This window comes from Mycteria americana, chromosome 9 (assembly GCF_035582795.1).
Source record: "Mycteria americana isolate JAX WOST 10 ecotype Jacksonville Zoo and Gardens chromosome 9, USCA_MyAme_1.0, whole genome shotgun sequence".
Lineage (NCBI taxonomy): Eukaryota > Metazoa > Chordata > Aves > Ciconiiformes > Ciconiidae > Mycteria > Mycteria americana.
In genome coordinates, this window is record NC_134373.1 from 14,605,006 (window position 1) to 14,618,508 (window position 13,503).

Here is a 13,503-nt window from a genome sequence, read left to right on the forward strand (position 1 = left end):
AGGAATAAGTTCTTAACTGTCAGACTTCTCAATACTTGATAGTTACATATTAATATTTTTCCAAACTGCTGAATTCATATTTAAAGGAAAAGATACTTTGAACATTCAAAGGAATTTGATTGCTTTAGAAGAGCCTTTCCATTATTGATTAACTTATATATTAGTATAGAACAGTTAATAAGAATGTAATGCTTAGTATACAAAGGTTAATACGAATGTAATGTTTAGTATAGAATGGTTAATAAGAATGTAATTTTACCTGCAGCATCTAAAATGTGAGAAAAGTAATTTTCCTTGGTTACTAATACTTTGTATTTGATGGAACATATCTAAGACTGCCAGAGTATAAAAATACTTATCGAGCCGGTACACACACATACAGGCATATATATGCATGTAAGTAAACCTATGAGCTGCACAGAAGTTTGTAAACAGATAGGTGATTGGCTGTAGGTCGCAGGTTATACTTGCTAAGGTTGATTACAAAGTATCTATTAGGCATCAGCAGGGAAACAGGCTGGGATTTAAGAGAAAGGAAGATACCACACAAAAGAAACATTGCATACTGCTTTGATCCATTCATACTACAGCCTAGCTTAATTTCTTATAATGATGGGTGAGTGAAGGCCTTAGAAGAAAAATAATAGATGCTCACTGCTTTCTTTTCATTGCTTCTTGATTGCTACATGTTTCTTACAGCAACTCAGTGAGATACATTGCTATAGTCTGTGATGATAGTGTCATCAAATGCATATTGTTTTAGTGACAGCAGTTCTGAAGATTGAGATAATGGGTTAAGATATGGCAGGTTAATGATTTGCATGTTATTATCAGATGTTGTACTTCTTTGGATTGTTAACTATTTGTTAAGTGACAATGTGAACCAATGGCAAATTTACCAAGTGTGATTCCTCAGCAGTGCAAATGATTGCCCATTTCTCTTTCTTTAGCTGTTGATATGCCATGGTCAAGCTACTTTGTTGGAATTGTGCTGTATCTCTTGTTGAGGACAGCAACAAGGAAAACATTTTTTTCTGATAATGCACAGAAGTATTTTAAAGATCTGAGAAATGGAAATGATTCAGTAATACTTCAGAGAGAAAAATTATAGATTCAGCCACTTACTATCACTGTTCTGCAGGATGTGCGTAAAAAATAGTGAATGAGTATGTGCATGTGGACTCAAAACCAGTTATGGTTCAAGAAAATTTGCATACTTTTAAGGATTTTAGTTGAATCATTGGAACTATACCAGCTTTCCAAGAGAGAAAATACTCCTAGTTTTTACAAGAATTTTCCTGTGATTACTAAGAAAATAAATTTGGTTTGGGTGAAAGCAAAATATTTTTGGAAGTTTTGGGAGAAAAGTCAGGTAAATTACATATTCTGAAGTTTTGTTTCATGTATAATCAAGTTTGATTATAGGTACATTTTGATTATAGGTACATTTTCTGTACATTTGGATGAGGTGCTTAGGGACATGGTGTAGTGGTGGTTTTGGCAGTGTTAGGTTTATGGTTGGACTCGATGATCTTAAAGGTCTTTTCCAACCTATATGATTCTGTGATTCTGTACATTTGGATGGATGAGGGTTTAGGCTGATGTTGTTGAAAAGGCCAATGAAAAGTGTAGCAGTTAAGAAAAGCTGCTCATTGGAATGCTTAATTTTCCACAGAGATTTTCCTGGTCTTGTATTTTTCAGAATGAATTATAATCACTAAGATAAAGGGACTGTATGACTCAGTAAAATGGCTAGAAATCTTGTTTTCTGTTGGTAGCACCTCAGCCATCTTCTTGAAAGACCTTACACTGTGGTTGTGATAGTAATTAACATTCCTGGTTCTTTCTGCTAGTTTTGGTCACAGCAGGCCTTATTTACACATACTGCAAACACACAAGAATTACAGCAACAAATAATGGTATGCAACTTGAAGCCAACAAGCAGTTTGTCTCTAGCAAAGGAAGGGTGAAGAGGGTGAAAAGTAAAGAAACTAACTGAGGGAGGAGGACGCCAGAAAACAAATAGCGATGAGGTCACTAGAAAGTGGATACACTCATATTATCACATAAACAGAATACACTGTGAGATAGAAGCTTAGTAGCTTTTGCAACATGCTAGTGCCAAGAGATACAAACAACAATCCAAGGGACTTAACTGTTGATTATGGGAAGATATCCATCAGCTTCTGATGAGGCTTTAAATCTCCTTCAGGGTGAGTGCATTTGAATTAAAATTGGTTGGAAACAGTGACAGCCGACAAATACCGGTTTGGTCTGATGCAACATAGAACAGGTCTAGAGCACAAATTCTTACAAACAGATATTCCTGAACCACCATGAAGTCTTACTTCATAGCAGAGTGTAAAGACTGAAGGAAGTGTTTTCCCATGCTAATAAGCAGTTGTTTAGCTGCCAGGTGCCTATAAGGTGAAAATCCCAAGGCCTTTATTTTGTTGTTACTCAGTTCAGCTGACAATGAAGCAACCTCAGTCAGACTTGTTCATCCCATCCTTCTTCTGACACAGTCAGACTGAGAAACAGTAAGCCAGGAACAGTCCTAGTTCAAGGATTGCAAAAACAATCCTAGCTCACCCCAAGATCTGCCATGAAGTTTACAGGGGAGCGTGGTAGGAGGCAATATCCTGTCTTTAACCACAGGGACATTTTGAATTATTCCTGTACAGCAAATCCGCTTGTATCTCATACTCACAGCACTTGCTCTTTCTTAACACAGCCACCCTAGAAGGCCCAAATTTATAGTGAGTGAATCAATAGCAAACATCAGCATCATCTGATTGTGTTTTCATGCCAAATTGTTGAGACTCGGATAAAAGCAAGCAAGAACTAAGTTATAAAATAGAATTGAGCTCCGAGGCCTTCAGAGAGAAGAAATTGCCTGAGGTAGGAGTTCTGTTAGGAACTTTATCACTTGCAGGTTTACATGTAATTAATTGCATCCCCTTTTTTATTTCAGCACAATTAATAACACAGATTGTCTCCTTTATATCAGCAATTTCCAAATGTTCTCCATAGTGTGACCTATGCTAGAGATTCATCTGTTTTCTCAGTCTTTCCTCCACATAATAATCCTTTCCTGCCCATTTCCTGAAAGGCCAAATGATGCTACAGCCTGTTAATTAAGAAGCCTGATGAAGTGAAGTATTGCAAATTTGTTTAAGCTGAACATCAGCTTGGCCCATAGTGGTATTTCACCATTTCTGTCGCTGTCTGAAGTGGGGAAGAAAGCTGCCAGCAGCCCTTTCCTAGGGGATCCTGTTGTTACAGGCAGGATGTATCTAAAGTGAAAACACTAGCCTCTTCCCAAAGGGCCCGCTGGAAGAGCATCTAAGATAAACAGTACCTGTTCAGACAATCTGTCTGGTTTTACATTTGCTAGAGCTTGAGATCATATGGGAACAGGTAACATCTGGTCTACTATGATACCAGTCCTACTTGGCTGAGGCATCCAGCCCTTAACACGCTCTTTGCCAGTTGCTGGTCTTAATAGCTGTAGGGACCGTGGGTGAAGACTGTGTCTCTTACATTAATACAAAGCTGTGCGCAACGGGGCTTTTCGGCATATTAATATAATTTAGATAATTAACAACAGTAGTACAGGAGCGAGCAGATCTGTTGTAACAATGCTCGTCTCCCCCCACGCGGTAGCAAAGCGCTCTCGTAGGCTGTGGCTGCAGGCAGAGGCAGCTGGGGGATGCTGCTGAGTACACTGTGTGTTCCTGTCCTCATCCTGCTCTAGTGTCCCCTCCTCTCTTGAGCATTTAAACGGTTTGTTGCATGCTTAACTTTAAGCACAAATTCAGTGCCATTGAAGCTGACAGCCCTCTTAAAGTTTTTTGTCTGCTTCCGTAAGATCAGGATTTCACCCAATGGGACTACGTTTAAGCTTTATTTTGTTCAGGCCCAGTAACCATTTTAAGATTTCATTTACACATTTTGCTACTTGAACATATTTCTGCAAGCTGATGAACGCCCAGCAAATGAGTTTTTCTTTAGGCAGCTGAAAAAAAAAGCAACCAAATATTGTCACATGCTCCAGGAAGGAAACTTTGAGTGAACAACTAAATGTAGTTGTCTTGGAAAGCTGAATTTTGTAGTTACATTCAGCCAGCCAGGCAATGGAAAGATTCAAAGCATCAAGAATCAAAGCATCAAATGTTACCTGGCCAAAGTTATGTTGCATTAGTTTAATATCAAATTGCCTATTAAAATTATCAATAACAGCCAGAGGAAACTGATTTGTCTACAAAGAACTTGCAAACTAAAAAAGCAGCAAATTCAAGTTATGTGTGGGAATTCTTTTGATTAAACACTTTAAGTGAAAATGTGTAACATTTGAAGTGGCATTTTTTTACAACTAAAAATTTAGGGAAAATACCGTAAAAATAGAATGTGAAAGCAAACAGAGGAGCTGGTAAAACCTGTTAACCAGGTTTTACCCTTTTACTTTTGCTGGAAAACTGAAAACATTTTTTGAAGGTATTTTTAATATAAAAATATGTGCTGCTTTTTTTAGTAGGATGATGTCTTTCAGCAGTGGTTGCTTTGTACAAGTGTACAGCTATGCATACAATTAAACATCACCATCTCGACCCTAATCCTGTCTTGGAGCCAGTGGAGGTTTTTGGCAACTTCCTGCTCTGCTTGTCTATGTTTTATTGAAGGATCAGTTGTTTCCTGTTTTGGCACCCAAAAGACAATAGTTTGAATAGGTCACATACATTATAAAAAGCCTGACGTACACACAGATTAGAGCAGACAACTGCTTATAAATCATGCAGTTTATTAAGGAGACTGAATTCATAGGTAATTAAAAAAACCCACAAGTCCAAGTTAACCAGAGATACAGTGCTCGTAGCTATAGGCCTTCTTCCACCACGTAAATTAACATCAATGAGGATTAAAATGCAAAAATTAAAGAGAAGTAGTTAAAAAATATCTACAAATCAAGATCTTGGACTAAATGTGTCATTTCCTCTTTTTCCCTAGCTCTCCAATGATTCTTCCAAGTAATGTAGAGCTACTCTTATGCATGTGGATATTTGTTAAATCTTCAAACGAGTCTTTCTTCTTCAGAACTGGCGACCTCTGAATATGAGAAAATATGCCTGAAAAGTGACATGAAAATGCATATAAGTAATCAATTTCCAAACAGCAAAGAGCAGCTGAATACTCCATTTCCTACATCCATGTTTCCTCCATCTTTAGCTGCTACTGGTCCCCATTTTATCAGCATTGCCCCCAAACTTCTTGTTTTGGCAATAGCCACATCCCTCTCTTTGCAAGTTGCCTTTCAGTGACAAATTACTTTGATCTTTTCCCCCAGCATGGACCTTTTCCTTCAGTCTTCCTATAAAACTCTTCCACTTGTAATTAGCAGAGGCAAAGCACTTGAGTCTGCTCACAGTCTTACGGACTCACCGTCTTGCCATCAACCTTCTTGCACAGTGGATGAGATCTCTCACACTGTTTAGGAGCACATTTGTTATTTCCTTGAGGAACTATGGGGCATATTCTTTGCAATGATCTCCAAAAGCCAGCAGATTGGCTTTATGTCTTTTAGACACGTTTGTCTTCTGAAAAAGTAACTGGTTTACACAGTATCTGTTTATTTACCAGACCTCAAAGGCATAATACAGCAGCCTTTGCCCCGCTACCCTCCCTGGCACCCTGCAGCCCAGCAGAGTTGGGACAGCAAGCTGTGGCTGTCCCTGGTAGTTGGGCCAGGTGCAAGCGCTGCTCTGAGCCCAGCTACCTGCACCTGGGAGGGAGGTGTGCCCAGCTGTGAGTGGCCACTCTGAGTGGCGAGGTAGCAGGGGGCCTGCTGGGTGAGGAGAAAAGAGGCAGAAAAGAGGTGGAGAGGTTTTTGTGTTTGTATTCTTCCAATGTTTGTACTGGGGATGTGCTGTGTGGCTTCTTGAGGAGGGTGTTCTTGTACAGCTGCTCTTCAGGAAGCTCTGCCGTGAGTACGGAAGCTATGTTTTCCTTGTGGTTCTCAAGTCTTATTTTGGCTCGTTAAGAGTTGTTACAACTATAATGTATCTAACTCTAGTGTTGTAATATATTGGAAATGTTTTTATGAAACCTGCTTTTTCATAGTGTTTGGCTTTTGTTAGGGGAAAGGGATGAGCTACTAAAGATACCTTGGCCAGGTAACTCTAAAGGACTCTCCCTACTTGTCTTAGTTTAAAGCTGACTAACACTTCTCTGCAGGATATCAAGGGAAGTTGCAATGCTGCTGGGTTAAGTGGGATGTTAGCTGGGTGGAGGCAGTTTGTCACATAACTCATATATAGCTGTTCTGATTTTGTTGTGTTTTTCATGGATTGTGTAGAGTTTGAAGAGTATCTTCAGACCTGTTAGCAATTACAATCAGGAGCCTGGCAGGACTAGATCAGTTCAGAAAACAGTGTTCGAACCCATAAGTCTGGACCTGGGCTACTTCTACCACTGTCTTGGTGTACACTCAAACAGACTTGTTTCTCAGGAGGGCAAAGTAGGGAGAACTGTGGAATTTCTTCTTAGGCGTGACGGTGTAGTTCTGTTCAGTACTACTGAGAAGCTTTACCAAGGATTTCACCAGGTTTTTTGGCTTGGACTTTTCTGGTTTTTTCTTAGAAAAGCTCAATGCTGATACTCAGTTTTCACAATGACCTCGTGGGATTTATCCTTTAGTTCTGAAATCTGACACTAGAATAATAATACCTTAACATCAGCATTTCTGTACTAAGTTCAGATCTCTGTCTTGCTTTTACAATTTAATCATATGTTTAAGGAACTACAGTGTGAATGCAGCTTACAGATTGCTCCTGATTTATGATCCTGTTTGCAATTAAAAAACCAAAAATTGAAATTGTGAATAAGAGGAATAAGATGGAAAAACTTCAGTATGGAGCAATGTGTTATCAACAGTTGCAAAAGTAACAGTATAAAGCAAAAAATCGTGCTTTATTGTTTGACTTCTAAAACAAGCCTACTGAAAGCTATTCATACCTGCCCATGTGGACGTGTAGTGAAGTACACAAGGTCATTCAAATGCTGTTAGTGCTGCTCTTTGGGCTAAGAACAACAGGCTTGTACATCTCTTTACACATAAGAAGTGGTAATTCTATTCCTCATCCTTTGCTAGGACACGATTTCTATCTGCAGTTATTAACGATTGATTTCTGCTTTCACTGTTGAAACAAGGCAGTAGGGTCAGAGGTTATAAAGATTAAAACAGTTGGCTTTGTTAAGAAACTTGGAGACTTGGATGAGAGGTTAGATAGCTCCTCCAAAAAATAAAATGTAGGCTGGCACAGCTATAAGCTGCCTGCTACTGACTGATGTTAATCAATTGTACAGAGAAACCAGATTAACTGTTTACAATTCTCAAAAAAAAAAAAAAAAGCTAAAAGAATAGAGAAGGGGAGGAATCCTTGTTTGTCTTAAAGTATGAATACTTAGTAGTGTCTTAAAATCTCTCTGTATAGGAGTAAACAAAAGTCAGTATTAACCACAAACCCCATAATTTGATTTTTCAAAATACATCAGACTGTTACTCTTAATCTTGACTGGAACAAAACCTTTTTGTTTAGGAAAATCAGTGTGATATAGACATGAAGACCCAGATGTAAACAAAAGGCTAAGGGGGAATTTAGACAGTGACATTCAAAGCTGTGATCCTGAAGACAAAAATTCATCTGGTGCTTTAGCCTGTTGGGCATCTCAGTTTTTGATAGTACTACTGCCTCACGTGTCTAAAAGCTGCATTCCATTTGCACCCAAAAGTGCATCAGTCTGGTCAGGACTGAGCAACTTGTTGCCTTTGTGATGTCTAAGGCCCCTTGGGAACCCGAAGGGTGTTCTGTGCTGCCGGCCATCAGTGTATCTCAGCACAGCAAAGATCTTCTCAGAGCTACGTGATAGATCGGATTCTTTGCAGAGCAGGATAGGATCCACTCCTTGCTTTTAAAATGCAGATGGTGGTGGTTTGGCTCAGAGTTTAGAAACTGGCCCTGCATATGTGAGTTCTTCGGTCTGAGGGGATTGGTTCAAATACAATTCCTGTCTCCTAGCTTAATGGCTAGGATACTTTCTGTAGGTAATGGGGGTAAGGACCTCTTGATCCTTCCTATCTCAAATCCTGTCTTTCGATACACAAAACATTTTAAGGGTTGTGGGCAAGAGCTGGACTGTCCAGTGATATAGTGTCCCTGGGGTGGAAGAATCCTGAGTTCAAGTCCCTTTTTTGGAGACACTCTAATGGGTAACTGCCCAGAGAGGTTCTTCATTATTCCAGGGACATTCCTCCCAAACATCTGAATAACTAAGACACTGATCTAGGAAGTGGAGATAAGGGTCTGAGTCCATTCAAGAGGAAAGGCAGTCCTGCCTTCTCCCTGTGGGCTCTGTGTGCTACACTGGTGGTGGTGGCGGCAGCAGCACTTCTACCCCTCTATCAAATTCTGAAAGTGGACCTTCTCAAGGGAAGGATGCATCTGTTGGTAGCAGGGTCAGAACTGAAGCCTTGTAAAGGACTGAGATTTAGGAAAAGCTGTGCTGTACATTCCTGAGGGGAACGAGGAGGCTAAGAGGCATGCTACCTTTTGCAGATCCTGCTGTGAGGTGCCAGCTCTCACCTTACCACATATGGAGACACTTATTTTAAGTCTGGGGATTCTGTTCTGGGGCTGGGAACCTGAAGATTAAGAATTGCAGCACTTGGTGTCATAGGTAGCGTTCTTCCTCCTGAAGCTGTAGCTGTGTCTGAAAGCCTGCATGCATCTGAGTCCTAGGTCTGTTTCTGTTGTGTGTTGGGCAAAGTTACCAGTATGGAAATAGGAAATATCTAGTGGCTGACTACTAGATGGCAAGTAAACATATCCTTACTCTCCTGCTGAAAGACTGCCGCTCTCCCCAGCAGCAGCAGTGCAATGCACTCCTGGGGCGATGCACCTCTCAGAATGAGGAATTCAGAACTAGCTTGTCCATGGCACAATACTGGTAAAAATGCTGGTGTGAAAGAATACCTTTGCATGTTCAGTTGCTCAGCTGCCTTCTTTGTTTGAATCCTCCTATGTTTCACTTTCTGCTGCCTCTCCTCCCTCACCAAACTGAAACTTAAAAGCTGTCATTAGAGTTCAGGTTATTTGGAGGTCAAATTTTTACTGAGATCACTTTGAACACAAACATAGCTCTGTACTGGATTCAGGGGAGTGGGGGGCGGTTGTGCAGCACCGTCCTCTGTTTCTGTACTATTACCACATAACACAATAAGCCTGTATCTCTCTTCTTTCCTGCTAGACTCTAGTTATTGCCCACGAGACATGCATTAAAGGAGTAGTAACCTTGGTTTCTCCCTGTGAACTGAGAACGTAGAGTAGCGATCTTCTGTTCAGCTTCTGCTAGCTGCCTTCTTCCTAGGCCATGGGTTCTGGAGAGCACGCAGTCCACATAGATATCCCAGAAGAGCTGAGCCAGGTCCCAGAACAGAGCCCCGTGTTTCAAGTTCTCTGATGATTTCAGGAAGATCATGAAGTCCCAAAAGCCACTGACGGAGTCAGAAATGCGAGGCTTCCTCATCTCCAGTAAGACAGCTGAGGAGGATTCCCAACACTGGGGGTCTGCTCGCCCAAGAGCTAGCGGATCAATTTGGCTATGGCAAAGGAAAGGTGTCATGCAGAACGCTCCCATGATTAGCAGAGAGCAGGTGAGTCTCATGTTGCAGTGCATTCTTCCTCTGCTCCCAAGGTCCATTGTGTCACTGAAACGTAACAAAACCAAAAGAAACTGAAAAACTTCTCACTGTTAGATGCAGGAACAAAGCCCTGGTACCTTACGTTATATAGAAGGCACTTCAAATGTTGATAATTGTTTCTCTGCTCTTTAAAAATCTGTGTATGCTTTTTTACATGTATGAATATAAATACTAGTGGAGTTGCATTACTCTATGCAGCAGAAGCGTGTGTTAAAATTTCTTAATTATCCTCAAATCCATATGATGAGTTCTCTTATGTGGAAATTCTTCATATTGGAGGTTTTTGGCCTTTCTTGATTTACTAACCCTTTTCAGTAAAAATCCATTCCTTTTTACAGAGAATTTAAGTTTTTAGGCAGTCTTGCTTTCCTCAGAATTTTATGAGCCCTTTAAAATAGTCTGCAGACTCACAGGGATCTACGGACAGCAGGTGCAAAACTATTTGTTGAAAGTGTGTTCTAATGAATTAATGGTAGGTTGCAAAATCATCCATTGAACAGGGCTGTTTTACCTGCTAAAATGCAGAACAGTTCTGAAAAGAGGGTATGGGAAGGCCACAGCATAGCAGCTGTATTGTACAGCATGTATACATGCCTATAGAATCCTAGAATGGTTTGGGTTGGAAGGGACCTTTTAAAGGTCATCTCCTCCGAGGTCCCTGCAATGAGCCGGGCCATCTTCCACTAGATCAGGTTGCTCAGAGCCCTGTCCAACCTGACCTTGAATGTTTCCAGGGATGGAGCATCTACCACCTCTCTGGGCAACCTGTTCCAGTGTTTCACCACCCTCATTGTGAAAAATTTCTTCCTTATATCTAGTCTGAATCTACCCTCTTTTAGTTTAAAACCATTACACCTTGCCCTATCGCAACAGGCCCTGCTAAAAAGTCTGTCCCCATCTCTCTTATAGGCCCCCTTTAAGTATTGAAAGGCTGCCATAAGGTCTCCCCAGAGCCTTCTCTTCTCCAGGCTGAACAACCCCAACTCTCTCAGCCTTTCTTCATAGGAGAGGTGTTCCATCCCTCTAAGCATTTTTGTGGCCCTTCTCTGGACCCCCTCCAACAGGCCCATGTTTTTCCTGTACTGAGATATATATAAAATATATATATAAAAAAGTACAGATGCTTATTGCAGATCACTAACAACTGTTACAATAAAATTGTGAAACTCGGTAGGTAGCAGCTATAGTGGGAGAAATCCTGAGAAAGATAACCTTTTGGGGACAGAAGGGCCCGGCTGTCTCCATCAGATGTCATTTCTAGTACATGCTCTATTGTGCATTTTTCTAATATGTTTCTAGTATTACATTCCTGATACACATTTCTAATGTGTAACAGGTTTGGGGGTTGTTTTTAGCGTAGCTCATGGCGCATGTAGAACCTCCCATTTGTGGAAATCAGCAACATCTGAGCTCAGCTTTTAGGACAAACAGTTCTGTTTAATGTGTGTGCTGATCTGTTGAGTATTTATGCTTTTATGTTTTCGGTTTGATTGTTGGAGGGTGTTGCGGGGGGAGAAGCTGCCTCTCTTAATGAGCTTAACTTAATAATCAACTGGCTTGTTGTGTAGAAAGCCTCTTCCATGAGTGATCATCAAGAGCACAAGCAATGTTTCTCTGCTATGTGAAGAAAAATGTCGAAGGCAGGATAGGTGTGTGCAGACGGATTGTGTGTGACAGGTAGCCCAGCCACAGCCAGTGTGCAAGAGCAGGGAGGGTAGGCTGCTTTGTGGAACACAGTTCATTGTAGAGTTAAAGGACTCTTCAGATATTTCAGTCCTGGCAGTGATATTCTTACCTAGCCCCCTATCCGGCTACCTGGTCAGGGCCTGGGAACATTTTGGAGGTATGCAGACTTTACTCTCCAACTGCTTACAGTCACTTCTTAATTTGAGTTGGGATCTCATGAGGAGAATTGGCTTGACAGCCTTGGATCTGAACTTTGCATTTAATGAATAGAAGAGGGACAGCACACTCTTCCCACACTGCTCTGCTTAGTGGGATGTCACTTATGACAGTGGTGTAGTAGTGGGGTTGTCCTCATGCTGCTTCCAAGACCTCCAGAAGCATTGTTCTTCTGTACCCTACTGCACAAGGCAGGTTTTGATTGCTTTCTCAGAAGCAAAACTGAAGACATCCTGTGAGTCACTACTCCATTCTTACTGTTTGTGCATCAGAGCCTTTCCACTGGGCAGCAGACACCTGTGCATCTATGCTATGCAATATGCACATATCTATCTGTTTATTGAGACTTTTTCAAGGGACATAATTAACTTTATCAAGCTTCTAATTTTCAAAACAACTTAGCAATCTCAGCTATGACCATGGGGAGGAAAAAAAAAACCCTACCAACAACAGATAGTTCAAACAAAGGAGTAATGCTAAAACTGGCTTTTAAGGATGGTTCTGTCACTTGGACAGGGGCCATCTGATTTGCACTGGTTAACAGTTGAACTGGTTGCCTTGCTTTCTCTACTCCCCAGCCCCTTTGGAAACTTTCTAAGTTACAAAGCTGGGTAAGACAAGGACAAAGGGTTCTGGATTTGTCAGAGGCGTGAGCAAATGGGCTGCCCTGGGCAGGGAGCTGGCAGGGCGTTAATATGAGGGTGGGTGCCACTTCAGGTGTGGTGTGAATGGCATTGGTCAGGGCCGGTGTCCAAGACCACTAGTCCTTATGGTCTGGTCAAACTCGGGCAGCATTTTGCTGTTAGTCTTCTGCAAGGTTCAGGATTTTTTTTAGATGGCTGAGAGCTGAGGGGACGCTCAGGAAATGTCAGTTTTCATCAGTCTTACCTGTGCTTGTGGTGAATGCTTCCATGTAATTTCCCCTTTGCTCCCCAATCTTCCAGTCTTTCTGTCCATAAACTGAAGTTCGTGTGTGTGTGTGCTATTTACACCTTCTGGCTCCGACTTTTTCTTCTCCCCCCCCCCCCCGTCCCCCCCTTCTCGCAGTTTAACCCCCCCATTCCACTCCCCGCCATGAATAGTGCCTTACAGTAACAATAATTAAAAAGTTAATGAGCTCATTCGTTATCTCCACTTGACTTGGTTGGAGCTATCGGTTACGACTAGGCACTGGACCCTAGACCTTAGAGATGCCCAAGCCGGTCCCACGGAGCAGCGGCGGGTGCCCGCCTCGGCGGCAGCGGCACTTGCGAAGCGCCTGCCGCGGAGCGTCCGCGGGGGGCTCCGCCCGGCTTCACCCGGGGAGCCGGGCAGCTCTGCCGCGGGCGCCCCGCCCCGCTCCCGCCCGCTCCGCTCCGCGCCCCCGGCCCCGCCGCCCGCAGCCCGCGCCCGCAGCCCTTACCTCGGCGCTCCGGCGTGCAGGGCGGGCCGGGCCGGGCAGGGCTCTCCGCGCCCGCCGCCGCCGCCGCGCTCCTTAAGAAGCCGGAGCGGGCAGCCCCGCTTAGTTTTTACGTCAGGGCTCGGGGAGAAGCCCCCACCCCCGGGGCCCCAGCCGCTGCTCCCGGGCACCCGGCGCTCCCTCCTTCCCTTTGCGGAGCTGCCCCTGCCGCAAGGCGTGCTCCGCTCCGCTCCGCCTGTCCTGCTCTCCCTACGGACCCCGGCCGTCCTGGGGCCCGCCTGGCAGCGGCGTTCCCTCCGGCCGAGGGGAGGCTGTGCGCAGGGCCGCTGGAAGGGTAACAGAGCCGGGCGCTTGGCAAAGCTGCAGCCCTCCCCTTGCCCCTCTCCTAGCAGCGCTGCATCGGCAGGGCCGAGGATAAAAAGCGAGTCCCCACAGTGGAGCTCGA

At 43.0% G+C, this 13,503-nt stretch overlaps 1 protein-coding gene across 1 annotated transcript; it reads right to left on the reverse strand.

Annotated features, from left to right (window-relative positions):
- Nucleotides 1-4,986: 4,986 nt before the first annotated feature.
- Nucleotides 4,987-9,760, reverse strand: FAM237A (family with sequence similarity 237 member A). Its single transcript, XM_075512395.1, has 2 exons — nucleotides 9,348-9,760; nucleotides 4,987-5,126 (listed from the first exon to the last, which is right to left on the reverse strand). The coding sequence occupies exons 1-2, from the start codon at nucleotides 9,754-9,756 to the stop codon at nucleotides 4,987-4,989; spliced, it is 549 nt and encodes a 182-aa protein (XP_075368510.1). The 5' UTR covers nucleotides 9,757-9,760.
- Nucleotides 9,761-13,503: the final 3,743 nt, after the last annotated feature.